The 22,240-nt window shown below is 48.1% G+C and overlaps 1 protein-coding gene across 19 annotated transcripts in view; it reads left to right on the top strand.

Moving 5' to 3' along the window:
• Positions 1-22,240, top strand: part of DENND1A (DENN domain containing 1A) — a 439,633-nt gene that overhangs the window by 367,801 nt on the left and 49,592 nt on the right. For all 19 annotated transcript variants that reach the window (XM_036411917.2, XM_036411910.2, XM_036411920.2 and 16 more), the window contains 5 exons: positions 11,170-11,274; positions 11,669-11,756; positions 12,685-12,725; positions 15,125-15,196; positions 16,938-16,994. In XM_036411917.2, the coding sequence (XP_036267810.1) occupies positions 11,170-11,274; positions 11,669-11,756; positions 12,685-12,725; positions 15,125-15,196; positions 16,938-16,994 (363 nt within the window). The remainder of the gene's footprint in view (positions 1-11,169; positions 11,275-11,668; positions 11,757-12,684; positions 12,726-15,124; positions 15,197-16,937; positions 16,995-22,240) is intronic.

The raw sequence follows: 22,240 nt of genomic DNA, 5'->3' as shown, positions 1-22,240 counted from the left end.
GACCCCTTCATTAAAGCTGGTGACATTCCCTCACCCGCAGGAGCAGGCCGGAAGTTGTGATGGTTGGGGAACTACAAAAATAGCAGCTTTCACACTGATTCCTACACGGGAGGAACTGGTGGTTGCAGGGCAGATAAGAATGACTTTACAAGATGAAAATGATCAGTGAGGGCACGCGGGTCTGGAGGGGAGCGGAGTTGGCATTTTTTGGCCCTGCAAATAGCTGCCCATCTGCTCTCTGTCAGAATATGTTAGGAGTGCATCTGGATTGCTGCCCCTGAGCCTCGGCTCTGGGCTGGTCATGTGGTTGTCTCCACGACAACTCCAGGAGCCGTGTAAACTGCTGCGCTTTGAGCCAGATGCTGCTCTGCACATGTGGTCTAATTAGACGGCACCCCTGCCTCCGCCTCCCGCCCTGCACACACACACGACGGTCTCCCTTTTCCCTCCCTCCCTCCTTCCCTCCCTCCTACGAATCCTCAGCCTCACACCCTCAGTCAGTCTGTCTTGCTCCCCACCCCGTTGGCCTCTTTCTCAGAAGTGTTTCTGTTGCCTTATCTGCAGAGAATAATTCATCAGCAGCATCAGAGGGCCTGCGCTGACCCAGACACTGTGCTGGAACCGCAGGTGCAGAGACAAACAAGCCACTGCCCAGACCCTCGAGGAGGCTGCCATCCATGCAGGCCCACGGCAGCCATGCAGTGCAGCTGGTGGCAGTCAGTGCTGTAGTGGGTGAGCACAGAAGCTGTGGAACCCAGAGCAAGGGCCTAGCCCAGCCCGAGGCAGGAAGGCCAGGGGAGTGTCCCAGGGCCTGTCCCCTAGTGCATCCTTCACAGACGGGAGAGGGCTTCCCATCCTGGAAAGCAGGGGTAGGAAGACTTCCTGGAAGAGGGCACAGCACATGCAAAGGCAGGAGATTACAGACCCGTCGGGAGAACTGTAACTGGGCCCCCGTTATGGGAGCGCCGGGTGCTGGGGAAGCGAGGAGCTGAGGTTGGGGACATGCACAGGGTCACACCGTGGAGGGCTTCTCTCAAGCGTGCACTCCGCTTGGATCTGCAGGGTTGGGGGCCGAGGGAGGCGGAGTACCGTGGTGGCTGCTGGAGTAGCTGGCCTGTGGGGAAGGGTTCGAGGATGAGGCTCCCAGTAAGTGCAGCCCCTTCGGTACGTTTCCCTGGGGGAGAAGTTCACTCCTCGGACACAGGAGGCTCCATGCAGGGCTGGGTGGGTGACTCAGGGCAGGCTGCCAGCACGTGCTGAGTAATTACTTTTCCCATCTTTCTCAGCAGTTCTGTATTCTACGGGTCCAGCGTCCACCACCTCTCTGATCTCTATCTCTCAGGGAAGATGCCCCCAAATAAGAAAGGAGAGAATCAGCATCTCTCTTACTCATCCCATCCAGGATATGCCCCGTAAACCCCAGGCCACCAGCTCCGTGTCATCCCAGCCCTGCTCCTGCGCTCAGGCCCACCTCTGCTCTCCCATCTAGCGAGTGCCTGACCCTCTCTGGGGCTCGGTTTTATATCACTTTGTCCCCATGTGGACTTCCTTAGGTGACACCCCACCCAACAGTCACCCTGGCTGTGCTCTCCCAGCACCCCAGTCACAGGTGTTTGTTGAGTGACAGGTGCAGAAGGTTCCGGCAAGATGTAGCACCCAGCTGTCAAGGGGCATCTGAAAGAGCTGTTAGAACAGTCACCTCCATTGAGCACTGGTGTGTGCTACTCCGTATCAGCCTCTTGACAAATGGTGAATCACTTCAAACCTCTGAATATGAAGTAGGTAGTATCCCCAACTGACAGAGGAGGAAACTGAGGCTCACAGAGGCTCTCTTGCTTCCCCATTCATGGAGCTCTGGGCTGCACTGAGCCTCTTTGGAGTCCCCAGGCACTACATGATCTAGAGACTGGACTCCTTGGGCTGCAGCTGCATTATGTGCAAAGGGACATTTCTGTGTGGAAAATTATTCGTTGTGTCTTGAATTCCTTGGAAACCCGGAGAAAAATGTGTTTGGGCAACTGAGCATGCTCAGATTGCTGTGGGGTGTGGTGGGAAGAGCCTGCCTGGGCTGTGAGGTCAGAACGAACTGACCTCAAGTATAACTCTGGCTCTTTCCACTCCATGGCCTTGGACTAGTCAAGTCCCCTCCCTCTGCACGATGAGGCTAACGAGCCTCTCAGTGGGGTCATTGTGCAGATCCAGCCCCAGCCCCAGGCATCCTGGGCCTGCTGCGCCCCACTCACAGAAGACAGCTTCCTCGGTCCTTTTCTCCTTTCTCTGATTCTGGTCTTGACTCCACTGACCCAACATATGTCCTGGGCATGTGGTGCACACAGATGCAGCCTCGGTGGCTGAGCCAGGAGGTGTTTGGTACTGAGAAAGAGGCGAGTTTGCATGGTTTCCCTACTGGGAAGAGAGCTGTGGCTGTGCTGCAGCTCGGGGTGGCCACCAGCTCACCTTGTCAGCTCCCCTCATGACCAGTTCCCTCATACCAGCTTACAGCATGAGGTACGGATTATTATTTCCAGCATATCAGAAAGAAAACGAGGTCCCGAGAGGTGACCCAGCTTCTGCACGCATGCTGTGGAGCCAGAGCTCACACTCATTTCTCCAAAGCCCACTCCCTTCATCACAGCCTATGGTTCATCACTTTGAATTGCTAGAGCAGTCCCAGTGGCAGCTGATGAGTCAAATACTAACGAATATTGTGTCGCATGAGCCCTAGGGCCAGGCAGACTCTGGCTCTGTCGTTGATCAGCTCTGCAACCTTAGTCAGGTGACTTCACCTTTCTGAGTCTCAATTTCCTTGTCTGTAAAATGGAGAGCCTGCCAACACCAACGTCGGTGTTGCCATGAAGACCAAGTGAGATAATGCATGTAAAATGGCCCAGCATGGAGTCAGAGCTCAGTAAGTGGTAGCTGTTTTTAATCACTGCACCTGCGTTCCCTGCCGAGCCGACTCCCACCTGCATTTCTAATGGAAAGAAAATCTTAAGCTAGTATGCGTGAAGACCCACTTCATTGTGTCTCCTTGGCTTCCACCAGCCTTCCCGCTCATCTGCCATTCCTGCGCTAATCAGAATTTCCTGACTTCTCCCTGTGTGTCTCGGTTAATGCAGAAGGAAGGGGCTGCTGGCACAGAGGAGCCAAGGCGTGGGCCAACGCGCCTGTGATTTGAATGTCTTTACTGTAATCTAGCGAGTGTGGGTGGGGGCTTCTGTCAATACTGGAGCAGCTGGCCAGAATGGGCAAATACTGGCGGCTGGGCCGTCCCTGCCCCTGCAAATCATCGGAGTAGCTTTTGTCAGGCACCCACATTTCCCCAACTTAAATCACCCGCACTGTGCGCCAGCTTCCCAATAACACACTGATTCTTTGTTTAGGGCTCGTTACAGTGACAGGGGCCCAAGCTGGGAATCTGTCCCTGGCGTTCCTGGGCTCACGCATAAATGGTTCCGAAGGCTGTCTTGGTCCTGACAGCCCAAAATGTGGCTTGGCCCAGCCCAGCCAGAGCCACCTGACTGTGGCCGTGCAGTGACCACCTTCCCAAGTCCACCCTGGTGGCCCTGAGTGTACAGGTTATGCCTCTGAGGGTGGGGGAGAGCATCCTTGGACTTGGGAGTCATTCAGACCCACTAGCTCTAGGACCTTGGGCCAAACAGTTGGCCTCTGTGGGACTCCTTTCCTCGTCTATAAAATGGGAGACATGTGAACATCGAGTTCTGGCGAGGATTCAGTGAGCATGGGGGCCTGGTGCTTCCATTGCATGGCCAAGGTTGAGCTCTGCTAACCATCATCTAGTTCCTTCCTGTTTACCCCTGGCAATCTGCTGAAGCAGGTAGTCTTCCCCACATTACAGGATGCACACATGGGCAGTGCCCTGTCTTCTTCTGAAGAGGCACAGATGGTACATACTGCTCGCCAGCCACTGAGAGTGCATCAGAGCCTGCCCTCCAGGAGCTGGCATTGGCTGGCGAAGGAGGTGTTGGCGTAGGGACATTGAAGGAATCAGGTGGGGTTTTCACAAGGAGGTAACATGACGAGAGGAACCAGAGCCTTGAGAGTACATGCAGAGGTTGGAGGTGGTCCACAATCCAGAATTACTCAAACAAAACAGGTTTGTGGACAAGGTGAATGAGATGTCATAAGCAAGAAAAGTCAACTGGAGAGGGTCTCAAGGGCCTTGAGGGTCATGATCCCCACTTCCATCAACCCATATGACCCCACTTCCATTGACCCACAAACTTGCCTGAAGCTGTTCTATGCTGCCGAGTCAGGTGGCAAATAGAGCCGAGCATCAGAGCCCCTTCTGAGTATTCAGCCTGGGACAGGAGAGAAAAGAAGTGTGAGCCCTGGATGGACCCTACGAGTGTGTGACCTGGCAGCTCCAGGGCCCTGCACCAGGTTCAATGCTCTGCTGTCTCATCTTGAGATTCTGTAAGTTTACCTTTGAATATGTTTGGGGAGTGAGGTCTGATGGGACAGAGGAGTTCAAGCATGTGCAGAGGAGATACCCACATGTCCTTCCTCCACAGAGCTGTGCCACCCCAATGTAGCTTCTTGATGCCTCATGGCACGGAGTTCCAGTGCGGGGGGCCTCCCCCCTCGCCCCCAATAAGTGGGAGTTCAGCAAGACTTGGCTCGCTTACTAGCCAACGTGTGCAGGCCTAAGACTGAGTAATGACGCACTGACAGCCCTGGGGGCCAGCTTGGCTTCCACAGTGAGAGAAGGCAGTGGTGTTCTAAGGAACATGAATGACCAGGAAACCCATAGAGTTCTTACTCATGTTACTGCCTTATGCTAGCCAACCACTTGCTGTGAAAATTATGTCATGGGAGGAGAGGAAAAGATGGAGCAACCACAGTTGCTTTTCCTTTCTCCTAGGTGAAGCAAAGGCAGAGAACGGTAGTAGATTGTGCGCAAGTCAAGAACTGAAATAACAGTTGAGTTCGTTTTTGTGCGGCATTTCCGTTGCCTGGTAAGAAGAAAATACAAATGCATATACTCATTACAAAATATGACTCCACATATGTTAGCATTTAAAACTGGCACTGCACAATATAAAGTTGAACAGTAAAATTCTTGCTAATAATTTAAATTTTTATTTTCCTTTACATAGAATGACATTAAATAGTAAATTTTAAAAACACCATGATAGGTCTAGAAAGAAACCACAAATGAAAGAAAAAAAGCTTTATATTTTAGTACTTAACAGTCCTTTTTTCCTGCATTTTCATTTTGCATTGAGTTCCCCAAATTATGTTTTAGTCCTGGTAAAACCCAATCTCTGCACTCAAGAAGATGGATATATGTGGAGTATCTATTTGTTGTAATCTGTTTTAATCACCCAAGCAATCCTGTGAGATGGGCCAGCATTGAGTAATCATCACAGATGAGGAAAGACAGGTCATACATAGTTGGTATGGTCACGTGTGGTAGGAGGTCAGGTTCAAGTCCTGGTCTTTCTGAAACCAACACATCTTCTCTTTCCACCTTGCTGCATTACCTTAAATGGATCAAACTTTTAAACCAATGTTTTAAGTTTTTAAAGGTGCCTTTTCCAGAAATAACAAAACCTGCCCTCTGCTGTGCCAGTTGTCATGCTGTGCTGTAGTTGTTCGTTCCCAAACCAGGCAGAGTTCCTTGATAACAGCAGCTTTGATTTTTTTATATATTATGAAAAATTTCAAATCTTTACAAAATAAATGAACTTCCATGTACCCATTGCTCACTTTCCACAATTATAAACTTTCCGTCATTCTTTTTTTTTTTTTTTAGATTTAAAGAAAAAAAATTTAATTATGGTAAAATATACATAAACAAAATTTATGCTTTAACCATTTTTAAGTGTACAGTTCAGTAGCAATTAAATACCTTCACGTTGTTGTGAAATAATCACCACCATCGATCTCCCAAACTTTTATCATCTTGCAAACCTGAAGCTCTGTCCTTATTAAACAATAACTCCCCATTCTCCACCCTCCAGCCCCTGGCAACCCCCCTTCTACTTTCTGTCTCTGTGACATTGACTGCTCTATTGTGGAATTGGACAGTATTTGTCCTTTTGCAACTGGCTTATTGCACTTAGCATGATGTCTTTAAGGTTCCATCTATATTGTAGCACATGTCAGAAATTCCTGCCTTTTTAAGGCTGAACAATATTTCATTGTATGTATATTTTGTTTATCCATCTGTGAAACTTGGGTCACTTCCATCTTTTGGCTATTGTGAGTAATACTGCTGTCAACATAACGCTCTGCTGTTCTGTCATCTATACCCTCATCCGCAACCAACCCACACTGGATTATTAATATTACTCAGAGGAACTTTATTGTGTTCATCTTTATATTCTCCTAACATAGAGCCTGGCACATAGTAGGTGTTTCTTAAATGTTTGGATGGATGAATTCGGCTTTTTTAAAATTTATTTTAAACAAGACCCACAAAGAGAGAACACCTTTTTTTCCTTAGGCTCAGAGTACTAGTAAGTCGCATAAAATTTTGATAAAAATTAAATTTATGGGAGAAAATAAGAATTTAATACCTTATATGGATTAGCAGAACAAGAAAAGTTGCTGAAGAATCTGATGGGAGATTTTATTTTTATGCCAGTAGCTACAATGCTGTGGGTAAAATCCATTTATTTATGGAAACATCAAAAAATCTTTGGAATTGCCAACTTCACCTGTTAACAGTGCCCTAGTGCCCATTTGGGTGATGGCAGCATCTGGGCTTCAGAGGGCACTAGGCCACTGTTAACGGGAAGTTGGCAATTCCAAAGATTTTTTGATGTTTCCAGAAACTACAAGATTGACTCATTAATAATGGGATTTTCTACTGTCTCATATGTCAAGAGGGTGATCTGAGAGTAAACTTAGCATTCTGTGACCGACAAAGTTCCTGATAGGGTTAAGCTGCTGTGTTTGACTGCCCTGCGGGTCATACATGGAAAACTCTAATTCATCTAAGTTTGATTGCTCTCACCTGGCTTCCCTGGATTAATGTCACTATCAGCCAGGGGCCCCAGCTCCTAGAGTGTCGCCTAAGGAGACAAAAGGTTTAATCAGCCTAACAGGAGAACTTAATCCACACTTCTTACAAAAGAGGGAATTAGCAAGACACCTTGCCTTTCTCCCACTGCAGAGAGAGGGCTGGGGATGGGGGTGGGAGGACTCAGTTCAGCTGCAGGAAGCAGCTGGACAAGCTGGTGGGAGGGACTTGGCATCCTGGGGCCTGTGGCAGTGAGATCCTTCACACCTGCTCACCTGCTCCCAGGAGCCGCTTGTCTCTGAGTGGCTGGTGCTTTGAGGGTTCAGCAGGGGAACCTGAGGGGTTCCACCTTTGAGAAGACCTCTCCTGCTCTCCAGCAGGTGCCCGAGTGCAAACAGTTGGAACTAAGGTCAGAGAAGTGGGCTATATGGGTGATGGCGGCACCTGGGCTTCAGAAGCCACTAGGGCACAAAGCCCGATTTCTGCCATTTACAGGATATGTGGTCTTGGGCAAGTTGCCTTGCCTCAGTTATTCTGTAAGGATTAGGTGAAATGTTAATAATTGTCACTTTCTTAGGCAGCTACTCCAGCCCTAGCTGGTTTGGCTCAGTGGATAGAGCATCGGCCTGTGAACTGAAGGGTCTCGGGTTAGATTCTGGTCAAGGGCACATGCCTACGTTGTGAGCTTGATTCCCAGTAGCAAGTGTGCGGGAGGCAGCCAATCAATGATTCTCATCATTGATGTTTCTATCTCTCGCTCTCCCTTCCTCTCTGAAATCAAAAACAATATGTCAGGGTGGAGGGGAAAATAGAAGGTTAACTTCAGGGGACAGAGCAGACCTTTATGCAGGACCCTGGTGCCGTGTCCCTGCCTCTCAGCAGGGTTAGGACAGCGCCCTCCATGGGTGGAGCATGCCCACCCAATTCCTGTTCACCCTTCCAGGCTCCACTATCTGTGCCCACAGTCACATTTCCTGCCCTGCAGCCCTGGGAAGATTAGCCTTTCCCCCTTCTGACTCCTATGGACCTGTCATGCCTCCACACACACCCCAAGAGCACTATTCTGGGTGCTAGTATTTATCTCCACATCAATTGACACAGGTAATGCTGTTCTTCAGGCTCTTTGCAGAAAAAGTCCCCAGTGTCACATTTCCCCCGAATCTTCCCCACTGTGCCCATGTCCTTTGGTCTGTTGTTATGACGCAGACATCTGATCCAGGGAAGTGTCACCTCCAGTAAGAAGACAACAGGCCCAAAATGTTTGTGTCCCCTTAGGGATGAGATTCTTGTTCTCCTGTAGCTAAATCCTGCCTCGGGCTACCCTCACCTACAGATCCAGCTGCGAACTCTTGCATTTATTGATCCCTCAGTAGACTTCTCCTTCCTGGCAATGCTGAGCCCAAACTGTGAATGCTAACAACTCAACAAGCATTTCCCCGAGCAGCTCTCAACTCCCTGGACACAATTGTCATCCACCTGGCATTGTGCTTTGAGTCCTTTTTACGTGTCCGGCGAGTGGTGGCTCTGCCCCACAGAGACCGCAGGGCTCCTGTGATGGGAACCAAAGTCCAGCTCATTCTGTGGTTCTTTAATCCCGTCCCTGGGCTTCCAACGGGGGCGGGGCACAGCACTGTCCCCAGGGCGTGTAGAGATGAATCCAGCAGGGCCTATGCCCTCTCCAGCTCCTGGTCACAGGGGATGCCGGTGCAGATTACCCAGCCCCCAGGGGTGCACGAGGCACTGTGGGAGCACCAAGCAGGAGTGAGTGGCTGTAGCAAAAAGACCTGGACTTATGAGAAGGTTAGTCCATGTGGAAGGAATAAAACTGGAAAAAGCAAGGAAGCAAGTGGGAAAGGACAAGACCTGTGATTAGGAGGTGCGTTTGGAGCATAAGGTATTTGGGGGGCTGCGGAAAGGGACACAGAAGGACTCTGGAAAAGTAAGTGAGGGTCTGCTCAGAAAAGGTTTGCCCAGCTAAGGAGTTAAGACTTTCCTTTCCTCTCCTACCAGGACCCATGTATGTGACACAAGTGTCACCAGATGTATAATGTTCAGCAAAGCAGGTACCCCTCCTGCACATGTATAGCCTAAGTGGAAGAAGCCGATATTAATCAAACGATCGAATGTAACGTCTCTGCAAAATTCTTGACTAGGACAGTGACACGACCGCAATCTTCATTTTAAAGTCACTTCTGCCTGAAGAATCGGAGGCACTGGGAGGAATGACACAGGCAAGAGGCATGGAGTTAAACCTCCGCAGCTCAGTGCCAGTAATAGGATGGAGAGCAGGGACAAATCTGAGAGATTTCACTGGTAAATGGGAAGGAATAGGAGGTCTGATAGGTCTACTGTAGGTAGGTATTGATAATGATGGAAGGAAGGCAGGCAGGCAGGCAGGCAGGCAGGCAGGAAGGAAGGAAGGAAGGAAGGAAGGAGGAAGGGGAAAGAAAGAGAGAAAGAGAGAGAAAGAAAGGTAGATAGATTTGGAGAGCAATCCAAATGGAGTAATAATTAGGGGGTTGGGCCATTTTGAGTTTAAAATGCTAGTGGGCCATCCAGGTGGGAATGGTGACATAGCTTTGGAACTCAAAAAGATGTCAGAACTGATGGTATTTATTAGGAATCTTTTAGCGTGTGAGCTCCACGGTGCTGATGGAGATCACCTAGAGAGAGAAGTCATTGCCCTGCTCCGGTCCCAATGGTGAGAAGCAGAACCTCAGGCCACAGCACACAGGCCCCTTCCACAGGGCTAGCTAGTTATCAGCACCTGATTCCTCACAAGGATGGTGTAAAGCCGCACTAGTAATAAATTGCATGAAAACTCTGTCTTCCACTGAGGAATTGATAGGCTTTTTTCTCATAGGCAATGTAAGATTTTCATTGTTTCCCTTTTTGCTTCAACAACCAGGAAGCTCAGAGCTGATTTTATAACTTAATTTTAGAAATCCTATACTCTTTTCTCAAATAATTACATGTTATATATTTGTCTTTTCCAACTCTGCTTTTTTTTTCTTTTTCTTTTGTTTTGTGTGCTCATGTAAGCTGCTTCATATCCTTTGTAAAATTAGGGGTGTAATTGTTAAAAATAAATATTCCCCTCACCCTACCTTTTTTGGGCCATCCTTGCAGCCCATGTGCAACAAGTCTGCCCAGTTACTGAACTAATATTGGCTGGATTGAAGCAGGAGGAACTCCTGGAATTTATAACAGCTAGACAGTAAATTTAACACTTAGGTAACTCATTAAAACAGGATAAAAGTGGAGCTTCAAACATCTCTGTTTGCCGCCAAGTCTGTGAAGCGAGGGGTACCTTTAAGTCAGTTCAAGATATAAAAGTCTGATCTTTCAGAATTAAGAATACCCCGTTAAAACTAGAGCATTCTCTGTGTGAATGAGCACTCCGGATCCTTCAAAGAAGGACTGGGGTGTTGACTACAAGATGGGATGTTTGTGAAGCTTAGGGTGTCATTTTCTTGACTCATAAAATGTAGTTTGGTAAAAGCAAACTTCCTTATCAAACAGCATATGCACAAAATTGACTGGATGGTACATTTTCTTTTTAATCATCCCTGCTTTTCATAGAAATAATTATTTTTAAATGATCATTTGCTGTTGGTTAAGATCACTGGGCAAATGGTTTTCAAAGGGTGTTCCACAACTGATGGCTTCGGGACTGTAAGGTGCAGGGAGTGGGGATGGGGTGAGGAGGGGAGACTTCCAAGCCAGGAGAGCCCAGCCAGCACCAGAGCAGCAGGCTGTTTTATGTAGCAGGGCTCCTTCTGCTTCAGGCACTGTCTGAAGGTCAGGCTTCTAAAAGTGAAAAGTTTGGAAATCACCGCATTGGAGGGTCCATCCACTGACTTGCTGTTGGGATATGCAAGAGGTGGGGGTGGGGGTGGGGGTGGGGGTGAGGGTGGAACCCAGCCTTTGGTTCGCACTCTGCCGCCTACCGCCTACCGGCTCTGTGACTTTGGGCAATGACTTCCTCCCTGACAGTCTTCTCATCCAGAGATGAGAATGCGATCAATGATAACAGCCACTTCACCAAGAAGATGAGGATCTAATTACTCTAATTAGCAGATGTAGAAGCACCGCCCAGCTGAGTTTAAGAGCTGACCCCACACCCAGCTGACCCCACACCCGCTTCCTCTAACCATGCTCTCCCCTTCGTTTTCCAGGGCGAGCCAATCACCTTCTGTGAGGAGGACTTCGTGTCCCACTATCGCTCTGGAGCCATGAGGCAGTTCCTGCAGAATGCCACCCAGCTGCAGCTCTTCAAGCAGGTGCCTGGCCTCCCTAGCTTGGCCTGCGTCTGGATTCCTGGGGGGACAGGGCGGGGTGAGAGGGTTGGGGGGGATGGGTTCTGCAGCTGTCCTCACTGAGCACTGAGGCTGCAGGCATGGGCGGGACTCCCACAGCTAAAGAGGGTCTGGGGACGGGGACTGGGTGAGGATGGGGCTCAGCAACAGGCAGGCCCTGGCAGACAGGCCATGCGGTTTTTCAGGTTATCAGAGCCCGCAGCCAGAGTTTGGAAACTCGCTTCTTTGAACCGCACAGTTCCTAAGGTCCTTCCTGACTTGGCTGGGTGGCGGTTCCTTGGCCATGCGCTGGGTGCCCGCTGAGTGCTGCTGCTCCCAGTTCCCGTGTGCACAGTTCTGTTCTTTCTTTCCTTCTTAGTTTATCGATGGTAGATTAGACCTTCTCAATTCCGGCGAAGGTTTCAGTGATGTTTTTGAAGAGGAGATCAACATGGGCGAATATGCTGGTGAGAAGCGTTTTATTTTCTTCCTGTTCTGCGGGCTGGGCGTGGGAGTGGGGCGTGTTCAGCAAGGAGTGGCAGTGACTTCTTGTTTCCGTCCCTGGGGGTTATGGAGGAACTGATTTCAACTCTGGCCTCGAAGTGCTTGAGGAGTTGCTCTTCCCTTCTGATGAGGTGCACATTGGCCCTTCTGCGGTCCTCCGTGCCAGGGCCAGCATGGTGCCATGGAAAACACATGAGGTGCCATGTTAGGAGACCTAGATTCAGATCAGGACTCTGCCCCTTACTGCGGCAGTAACCTGGCCGAGTCATGTCGCCTCTTTCAGCTGAATGTTTCCATCTCTGCGCTGAGAGTGACCGTGCCTGCCTCACAGGACTCCTGCTACAACTAAATCAGAGTCCACGAGGGACGCTGTGTACAGTCCCTCGGGACAGGCCAGGGCACAGGACCCGCTCAGCCAATGTTCTTTAAAGTGTGAAAATCATCGCGGTGCCTGGCCTCTGCATGCCTTTAGAACGGAGGGCTCGTCCTCTCCTGTCTCAGAGGGGGCCTCTAACGCCCAGTGGCCAGGCCCCAAGGGGTGTTCATGGCTGACCCTGTCTCCTGAAACCCCATCTGGCATGTTTTCCAAGTCCCAAGCCTCTGTCTTTGGCACCAGAGTAGAAACTAAAAGCAAAATGATAATAATCATGCTGCTGGCCTCCTCTAATTGCTGGGCACGTGTCTGGTCTGGACTATGCTGATCATCCAGCTGGCCATCCTAAACTCAGAGTCAGCAACGAGCCACTGCTTCCTTCAGGGAGTGGGGCCTGGGAGCCTGCATGTTCTCCGTATTTTGTACTTTCCCAGGCCTGCATGGTGAAAGCGCCTAGGGAAACTCCTGAGCACACATCACCGCCTTAAATGACAGCTCTCTGACTCCTCTTTCCCCAGGCAGCGACAGACTGTACCACCAGTGGCTCTCCACGGTCAGGGTAAGTGTGCTCCCCTTCCAGGCACCTGGGCCCTCCCTCAGCCTCCTGGCAGCCCTGTTCTTCCCGCCACCCAGGAGGCTGTCATTCGGCCTGGGGCACTCCATTCTGTCAGCTGTAGAAGCTTTTGTTTGTAAAGCCAGGTGGAGCTGGCAGGATGAGACCATCCAAAGTCATCCTAGTGAGGAGAGCCAGGAGAAGCCTCCAGCCCAGGATGCAGGCCAAGGCGTGTCATGTGGATGTCGTCATCTTAGAGCATTTCTGGGTATCTCCTTCCAGGGCCAGTACAAGTGGGAAATTGTCATGGGGAAGCCAAAAACGCATGCCTCTTGCTGCTCTGCACTGTGTTTCAGAGCCAAGGCTCCTAGGCAGGTGGAGACCCCATCACTGAGAGACCTTTGCATCCCTCAGTGTCCTGTGAGCAGTGTCTCATTGCGTTAGAAGCCAGGAGCATGGGGCTTCAGAAGCCACTGACGAATTCTAAGTCTTGCCTTTCTCTTACGTGGCTTTATAAGTGAGTGTGGACTGCAGGCCTGTGTGCCAGGCACCACGCAGGGGACGAGGATACAGTGGAGAGCAGACACAGGCCCTGCTCGGGGGAGCTCCCCTCTTGTTCAGGAGGCAGGCACGTAAACAGGCAGCTCCGACATAATGTGATAAGTGTTCTCCCTGCTTGTGGGCCAAGTGTGCTGCTGCCAAAGCGGGCCCTTTGGAAGTGGCTGCCGTTGGCCGAGAGTAAGCAGCTCCTCAGTGAAAGACTTCCTTTGTTCTTCTGGGATGGCCAAACATGGCACTTGGCAAATCGTAGATGAGCAATAAGGACTTGTTGATGGATTGATAAAGAGAGTTTTACTATTCCAAAGGACCATTGAAACTGAATACTGAGTAATTTTGGAAAGCAGTGTGGAATAAATGAGTAGGTGAAAATTTCATATTGTCCTGCAACATAGAATGCTTTCTAGGTCAAACTGTAATGTTTTTAATTAAAGTGCAAAGTTTCTAATATGGACAGTCCCCAAAAATTGTGCTAAAAGTTAATCCCATTAACTACATTACTACATCTTATTCTTTCATATATTCACTGGGTCCTGTCTCTCTCTCTCTCTCTCTCTCTCTCTCTCTCTCTCTCTCTCTCTCTCTCTCTATTCGAGTCTGTTGGAATAGTCTTTCTGAACCGCCACCAATCTGATTTTTTGATGCATTTTATTAAAAATTGTCTAGAGTGTAGACTTCTGATCCTGGCCTTTGAAAGCTGACCCCATCTGGCCCCTACTCGCCATCTCTCCCATGATACATGGAGCACTTGTCACTCACAGGCACCCTGGCCTGTCTGCTTCTGCCCTTGTGCTTGTGCTATTTCCTACCCCTAGGATGTTCTTACCCTTCCTATCCCCACCTGAACTCCTGCTCATCCTTCACGGGCCAGGCCTAATGTTTCTCTAAAACCTTCTCTGACCTTGCAAACGATGAGCTTCCTCCACACTGCTGTGCACACAGTCAGCACAGCTCTCACCACCTCAGGCTGAAGTTGCTTACCCTGGTGTCCTCCCCAGACTGGAGATCTCTGAAGGGAGAGACCAGCCCTCTGGTGCTCAGCACCCTCAGAGACTAGCACAGGGCGTCCCCTCGGTGAGCCCTCACAGGTCCTGGGCCTGTGCGCTTCATACCCATTCATTGTCCCCTTCATGTGCTGGGAAAGCCTTCCCTCCCCCTCCACCTCCTCGGTTTCCTCCTCCTCTTCCCCTGGTTTCCTAAAGAAACTTAGCCAAGAAATCAGTATGCTGGATTTCTCCTAAAGCCATTAGTAGCCATGATTAATATTTATGGCTCTTCAGTCTTTCCCTTTCTCAAGCTATAGATGTTAAGGAAGGCAGCATACCAAAGTGATTAAAAAGCAACACAGGGTGAACAAAGGAAGGTGCATGGCTGAGGGTGGCATATTTCCAGAGTAGCCAGAGAGTGCTGGCTAATCAGGCCCCAGTTTTCTGCCCCAGCTTGGTGTTAGCCATAATCCATTGTTATGAAAATCACCTCAGTGCTGTACTGGTAACTAGACTATCTCAAAGCCTTAGATTACTGGGGGAAGCCCTTACCTCAGAGAGCCTATGATGAGCTTTCCTTCCAACCAGTGGGCAGGTGCCAAGCCAAGTACTGAGCCTAGAGTCCCCCTCAGGGGACTCAGCTCATTATCACTAGCCCCATCCCCCACCCCACCAGCACCCATAGTGATTCTGCCATGGCTATAACTAATTGCCTGGGACCAGTTACCATCTAAGCCTATTTCTCTAATTAAATTACACACTCTTGAAGTGTTGCTTAACTTGATTAAAGAGAAGAGGTTTTTGTTGGTATTGGCCTACTACATCTTCAGTGCAAATTACTAATTGACATTTTTATTATAGAAAGGAAGTGGAGCAATTCTGAATACTGTGAAAACGAAAGCAAACCCAGCCATGAAGACTGTCTATAAGTTTGTAAGTACTGGTCTTGGTCTCAGGACCCAAACAGATCTGCTCCTTAGCATGATGCAATTCACATATATATCTTTTAGATAGATAGATAGATAGATAGATAGATAGATAGATAGATAGATACCAGAGAGAAAGGGATAGGAAGAGAGAAATAGAAATATCAATGTTGAGAGAAATCATTGATCGGCTTCCTCCTGCATGCCCCACTCTGGGGATTGAGCCCACAACCCAGGTGCCCTGACCAGTAAACAAACTGTGACCTCCTAGTTCATAGGTCAGTGCTCAACCACTGAGCCATGTTGACTGGGCAGCAGGATGCAGCTCTGCAATCACCTGATCCTATCTACAGAGGTGACTCTGTAGCTGTGCTGTTCCTGAAGCTCTCAGTGCTTTTAGTATAATTTAATGTTTATATTTTATGACTTGGCCACAAGTGGCTTCTTTTTTTTTTTTTTTTTTCAATCCTCACCAGAAGATATTTTTTCCATTGTTTTTTGTTTGTTTGTTTGTTTTTTGTGGGGTTTTTTTGGAGAGAGAGAGAGAGAAAGAGAGAGAGAGAGAGAGAGAGAGAGAGAAACATCAGTTGGTTGCGTCCTGTATGCACCCTGAGCAGGGCCAGGGATTGAATTTGCAACCAAAATATCTGCCCTTGACCAGGAGTTGAACCTACCATCTTTTGGTCTATGGGCTAACGCTCTAACTACTGAGGCAAACTGGCCATAACCAGACAAGTGATATTTTTAATTTAAAGTGTTATTCCTACAGTTGCCACAAGAGAGAAATGGGAGGCTCCTGGTTTTAGCTTTTAAAATGTGGGCTGGGTGGCTAAAATTCTGGCTGCTCCATGCCAGCATCCCTGAGACCTTGAGGCATGGTCTCTCAGATGTTCTAGCAAACCTTTCCTGTGTGTCCCCATTATTATATCAAAATAAAGCGGCTCCTTTGCAGGTTACTGAAGAGTATTCACGGTGGGTGGGAGACACCCCTAGTTTTTCTCCCAAATTCTTCACCGTCTCTCATCACTATCCTAAAGGAAATGCACTGTTTGTGAAACTCGTGCACACAGCAGCGTGGAAGGAGAAAGTCCGTTCGCGATGCTGCAGCTTTTACAAGCCTCAAGTATTTGTTTCTCGTGATTTCTCTTGCTTCTGATTTGACTCCGAGCTACATAACTAGGGTGTTTTCTATTATGTCCATTTTTAACTTTGTTAGTCCTTTCTGTGCTTGCATTGTAGTTATTTTAATGGAGAGGTGGCTGCCAACAGAGCCACACAGGTCTAAAGTGACAGAAAATAAAAGCCAGGGCATCTGCCGAAATGAGATGTAAGAAATGGTTCTGTTCCAGTCATGCGTCCGCTCGGGCCATTCAGCCTGTCCAGAAAGCTGGTCCCGAGGCTCTGCCCTGGTGAAATGGAATCTGAATCTTGCAGCCAGAAACACTGCTGCTCAACTCTCACTGGTCGCTGTCACTAGGCTGCTGAGATGCATAATTATAGAGAGCAGAAAGGGTGGGGGAGATATCGGTGCCATCAAAATGCAAAAAATAAAATCTCTGTAGCCTCTTTAAAGGCTTTTTTTTAACCTTTTATTTGTTTTCATAGCCATTATGTTTTCAACTTGATGATCCCATTTTTCCTTTTTTTTTCTAGTAATCAGAGAAGGTGATTCACAACGGACTGAAATCAAGCATAGTCCCTGCTGGGAACAGAAAGGGAATCTTAACTTAAATTAATTTTTCATGCAGGCAAAAGATCATGCAAAAATGGGAATAAAAGAGGTGAAAAACCGCTTGAAGCAAAAGGTACTTGAAGTTCTTATTCAAAATGTATAAGCACCGTGTATGAAACGCGTGGCCACAAAAAAGTATGATGTGATCAATAGAGGCTGTTTGATACGATGTTGTTAGCACACTTCAAAATGCATTACCAGCTGTCTGGGAGTTCTCACACTGTTATAAATATTCACAGACAAAAACTGTCTTCAAATATCATTAAGACTCTGGCTTAAACCCACAAAGGCAAGCAAGTTCCGAGTTACCATTGTCAGTCTATCCCTTCCTCACCCCGCCGGGCTCGGGGCCCCCCCAGATCTGCAGAAATTGGCTCGGTCCCCGCATTTCGGCACCACTCCCTCCTACAACCGACCTGGGACCGGCTGTAACCCAAACCCAGAAGCATCTTCAGAGAAATGATGCCGTGGTTCTGGCATGCACGTGGCCGCCGTGCAGACACAGGGCACAGAGGGTGGGTTTGAGGACGATGCCACGGGCTCTCCTCACAGTGGTTTTACCCAGAGGAGCCCAAGCAGGAGCCTCGCTGAGCCAGGGTTAGATTCCAGATCCATCTCATCCAGCATCTCTGCTCTCACCACACAGTATTTCGTGCTGCCTTCCTGAAACAATTGTTTTGTTTGCCAAAAGATGTTTGGGGTCACTCCCATCATTATCCTACACACCCCAAATGTGCCACTCTAATAAGGGCCTTTGTCTATCTCAGCAGTTTTTTAAAAATAAAAGCAGTTTTAATTTTACAAAGTTAGAAAGGACCTCTCATTAACTTGAAATGGTCAAAGGAATTGATTCCTTTCTTTTAATTGCAAAATAATTTGCTCTAAGCATTTTAAATTCTTAGTTTCAGCTGACTGTGAATTTTTAGCAGCTAAGATTCAAGTCCAGAAATAAAAATCCTGTCATGTAAATCCAGGTAGACCTTAACCATGGTCTGGTGTACCCTGCCAGAGTACACCAGAGACTGGCAGGTCAGATTCTTTACTCGGATGTTACTTAAGTACCTGAATATAACTTTTTATCTCCTGTCCCTGCAGCATGTAACTGAACTGGGTTGCAAGTATGAAATGGAGTGTCAGGGCGGGGGGAACTCGCACCAGATTCCCCTCCTAATGACTAAAGCCCAGGCCCTAGCTCTGTTAGAACATTACTGAAAGTAAGCAAAGGAAGGGGCCCCTCCTCTGATGGGCCTCGCTGGTCAGATCTGCGCCCCTCAGGCCATTGCTTCCCCCCATGTACATGTGAGCATAGAGAAAACCCCCTTCTCATGATCCATAGCATTTCTGCAAATAGCTAATTAAGCTCAGGTTTTGATGCTGTTGTTTAAAGTTTTGCTTAAACCATCTAGATCGCTCTCCTTCCCTGCCACCCCCCTGTCCTTTCTTTCCTTGATGGTATCTGAAGCAGACTTTCTCCTCCTTCTCCTCTTCCCCCTGCCAGCCTTTTCAAGAATAGCTTCAGGAGGTAGTGCTCTATAGAGTGTCAGTACATTTCAGGTGACACAGATGGTGAAGGCATTTTATAGAAACGTGGTTGTCACCATCGGACTGTTGACAGATCCATTAGTGCACCCTTTTCAATTTTCACTTTCCCCCTTCCGTCTTACAGCTCTCTCCAGACCTGATACTTCGCCGTGGTGCTTGGAGGAGCTCTTTTGTCATTGAAACTAGCATTGTTCAGTGCAGACAGGACCTGGTCTTCTGCGGAGCTCTCAGCTTCCTTTCTCGAGCTAATGTCGGATTTGGCTCCCTCTGACCCCCTCGCTGCTGTAGAAAATATTTCTTGTTCCCCTCCCTCTCGCCCCCCACCACCCTGAAATGGCAACATATTTATGTGGCTCTCACACACGTCTAATGCAGACACATCAAGTTTGGTTTCCGCTATGAAATGGAGGCAGTTCCCAACAAAGATCCAATTTTCAAATGTACTGGATTGCCACCTGGCCTCCTCCAGCTGCATAGCAATGGTGACCTCGCAGATATAATCAAGAACCCAGTCTTGCCCTCTGCGCTCTCGCCTTGGGTTTGAATTGCAAATAGAAAACGTGGGGCCGACCTGCGGAGAGGTCACCGTGGTATGTGAAGGGTCCATCTCTAATATGACGGAGCAGGGCCCCTTCTCCATCCCTTGTTCATTTGTGCTGTCGATTTTCAAAGCATCTGAAGCAGGAGCTTTCAGGGTATCTGTGTGACCACTGGCAAATAATTGTCATAGATACTGTAGCGTGGCTTTATTCACACCTGCTCTGCTTCAGCCCAACAACAAAAAAAAGGAGGATGGATAACATATTTCTCTGGATGAATGGAGCAAGGCAGTCAAGTTCTTCTACAGCTCAGCCTCCTTTGAAGTCTGACTTGCTCAAAATTAGGAAGAAGAGAAATGGCAAAGAAGCTACCCAGGCATTGCTTCCTAAAGGGAGAATAGAACACTTCCCACACCCCACACGCCAGCATCCTTCCCAACCTGGATAAGGAGGCCACCTGGTGGGGCTCGTGATTGTCAGCAGATTGCATCCAGTCCCAGCACCCCCGCAGGCTGGCATCTCCTTACCTGCAGGGGCAGTAAGGTCTCCATTTTTTTCTCTCTCTCTCTTTTTTGCCTATTGTGGAATCCCTGAATAATGATCTTTTTTCTTCAGTATCAAAATGATTTCATCAAGTGGGCCCATTTCATGGCCCCTTTTAAAGTTTCTAAATCTTTGATCTTTCTAAATCTTCAAAAGATTCATCAAGCTTGTTAATTTAGTTTCTTTGATTAAAAGGAGCAGACTCACCATTGGGTTAGCAAAGGCTTGAGACTCTGGCCAAATGTTCCCTAGTGTATTGAAGGGAGTGAGTAAGCATGGGGCGAGTGGAGGGTAGGGGTGGAGGTGCAGGGAGATCAGGTAGATTCTTGTAGGACAGATGTTTTCACACCTTAACACACAACTGTCAGCTCCTGGTCTCCAGACACATTACACCGCCGCCTCCATCACAGAAATTCCAGCTTTGGCTATTGTTTTGACATCAGTACTCATATTTTAATTTGCATTTGCTGTGGTGTGAAGTAGACTGGGAAAGAAGGGCACCGCCCAAATCCGAAAATAGAGACCAGCAGCAATCTGAGTCAGAGATGGGAAGCCCCCACCTTGGGCTTCTTTAAACCCCCAACCTGTGGCCTGATATTTGGGCTCTCAGGGCAGACAAGCTAGATTCAGTGCTGGTTGTAAAAGATATTAACTGTGTGACCTTGAGTAATTTACCTCACTTCTGTGAAGCTAATTTCTCTCATCTATAAACTAAGAGAAATAGAGATTTTTTTTTACTGGATTATTCTAAGGATTAGAAGAGGTAAGGGATTTTTAACAGCAAAACTTAGTAACCACTCAGTTAACTGGAGTTTCCATCCTCTCCAGTGGCCATGTCCCACATCTGGAGCAGCCCATCTGCCACACTCCCGGGGGCACATGCCCTGAGGACACGGTTGGCATGGGATCACCTCCCGTTTGGTTATCCACACAGCCACCAGAGCAGTCTTTCTAGAACACAGTGATGACTGAGTCACTCCCCTGGTTAAAACCTTTCATACCGTTCACAGCTTTCACACCTCCCACCTCCCTGACCAGGTGGTTCTTGGAATGCTCCAGCTGCCCTCCCCCACTCCTTAAGGAGCTGTGCTTCTGGCTCCCGTAGGCTTGGAGTGCTCTACTCACATCTCTGCCTCGTGAAGTCATAGCCTGAGCTTTCTCCGTGTCCAGCCCATACCGGGCTCCTACCCAAGGCCACAGAGAGCCCCTTCCCCTCTAGGCTCCTGCCTCCTGCCTTCTCATGGGCACTCTGTCCGAGGACTTTATCAAATGCTGACCATGTATCTGGGAGAGGTGCCACCCTGCGGTGGCCTCTGACCTGCAGCTCTGTCTACTGTCTTCTGTGCTACCCTGCAGGAGGGAGATTTGCCCCTCCTGTCTGCTACTTGGTTTCCCTTCTTTGAAATGATGTTTTGATGGTCAGCATTTTTTCCATTTATAAACAGAAAACATGTTGATAGAAGAAAGTTCAACAAATCAGACAAACAAGAAGAAAATTATCTCACTTTTTAACCTGCATTTTCACTTAACTATATGCTAAACATTTCCCAGATCACTTAGTGTTTCTTCCACATTTCATTGTTTTCAATAGGTACATAAAATTTTGTCTGAGGGACATATATACATTATTTAATCGATCTCATTGTTAGATACTTTAGTTCCAATTTTGTCTAGGCAAATATCTTCTTAGAGAAAACCTTGCAGGAATTCTTAATTATTTCATCAGGATAAATATCTAGATATTAAATTAATGGGTCAAGGGACATGCGCCTCTTTTAGGGTTTTGATATAAATTGTATTCCCATCAGAAGGATCTGAGACTGCCTTTTCCCCATACCCTCTGTTGGCAGCTTCTCAGTTAGCTCTTAGACCACAATGTCTTTAACCCTGGGTAGGAGGACTTGCTGTTATTTGATCCCCACTGTGTGTAAAACCTCTGCTAGCAATAGAGGATGTGAGCTGGCCCTATTTCTTTACTGCTAGGGCTCCTCCCACACTCTGCTGTCCAGGGAGGAAGCCATTGTCCTTCCCCAGATCGAAGATATCGTGCCAACATTAATAAATTGGTGGGGTAAGCCTTGGCACTTGCAAGAAGTCTTTTGCCCTTTCAGGTCCTCTAAATAAAATTAATATGCTGCACTACTTTTTGATGCACAAGCACCTTTGTGTATTGGACACATTTGCCTTCCAAATGTGCAACTCAACATTACAAAGATTTATTAGAGAACATGTACTGTATTCCTGGCTCTGGGGCAGAGAACCCAAACCCAAAGGAGTTCACGGTCTATGGGGATAAGATAAATAAGTGGCCAGATATCATAGGCATGGCAGCACAAGGTCATGTAGGAAAAGGGGTTTCTGAGAAGGCGATCACAGCTGATGATTAGCTGAGCACCTCCTGAGCCCAGGAGTCTTTCATTGGCTATTGTTAAGGTTGATAGGGTTTAGGTGCCAGAAATCAGATAGCTCTGGGTTCTTCCTCTTTCTAGCTGTGCGGCCTTCAGGAAGTTGCCCTCTCTGAGCCCTGTTTCCTCACTTATAAAAGCGTGATCCTCCTATTACCTCTTGGTTGTTGTGGAAACTTAAGTATGATAGTGCCCGCCAGTAGGAGGCGCTCACCACAGGGCAGCCCTTTTTAGAGGGTGTGCTTCCCTTTTGCAGGAATAAGGATTTAACTTTCAATTTGCACAGTATT

Source organism: Pipistrellus kuhlii, unplaced genomic scaffold (assembly GCF_014108245.1).
Source record: "Pipistrellus kuhlii isolate mPipKuh1 unplaced genomic scaffold, mPipKuh1.p scaffold_m20_p_43, whole genome shotgun sequence".
Classification (NCBI taxonomy): domain Eukaryota; kingdom Metazoa; phylum Chordata; class Mammalia; order Chiroptera; family Vespertilionidae; genus Pipistrellus; species Pipistrellus kuhlii.
The sequence above is the reverse complement of the archived record's forward strand: the minus strand, read 5'-3'. Positions and strand labels throughout refer to the sequence as shown.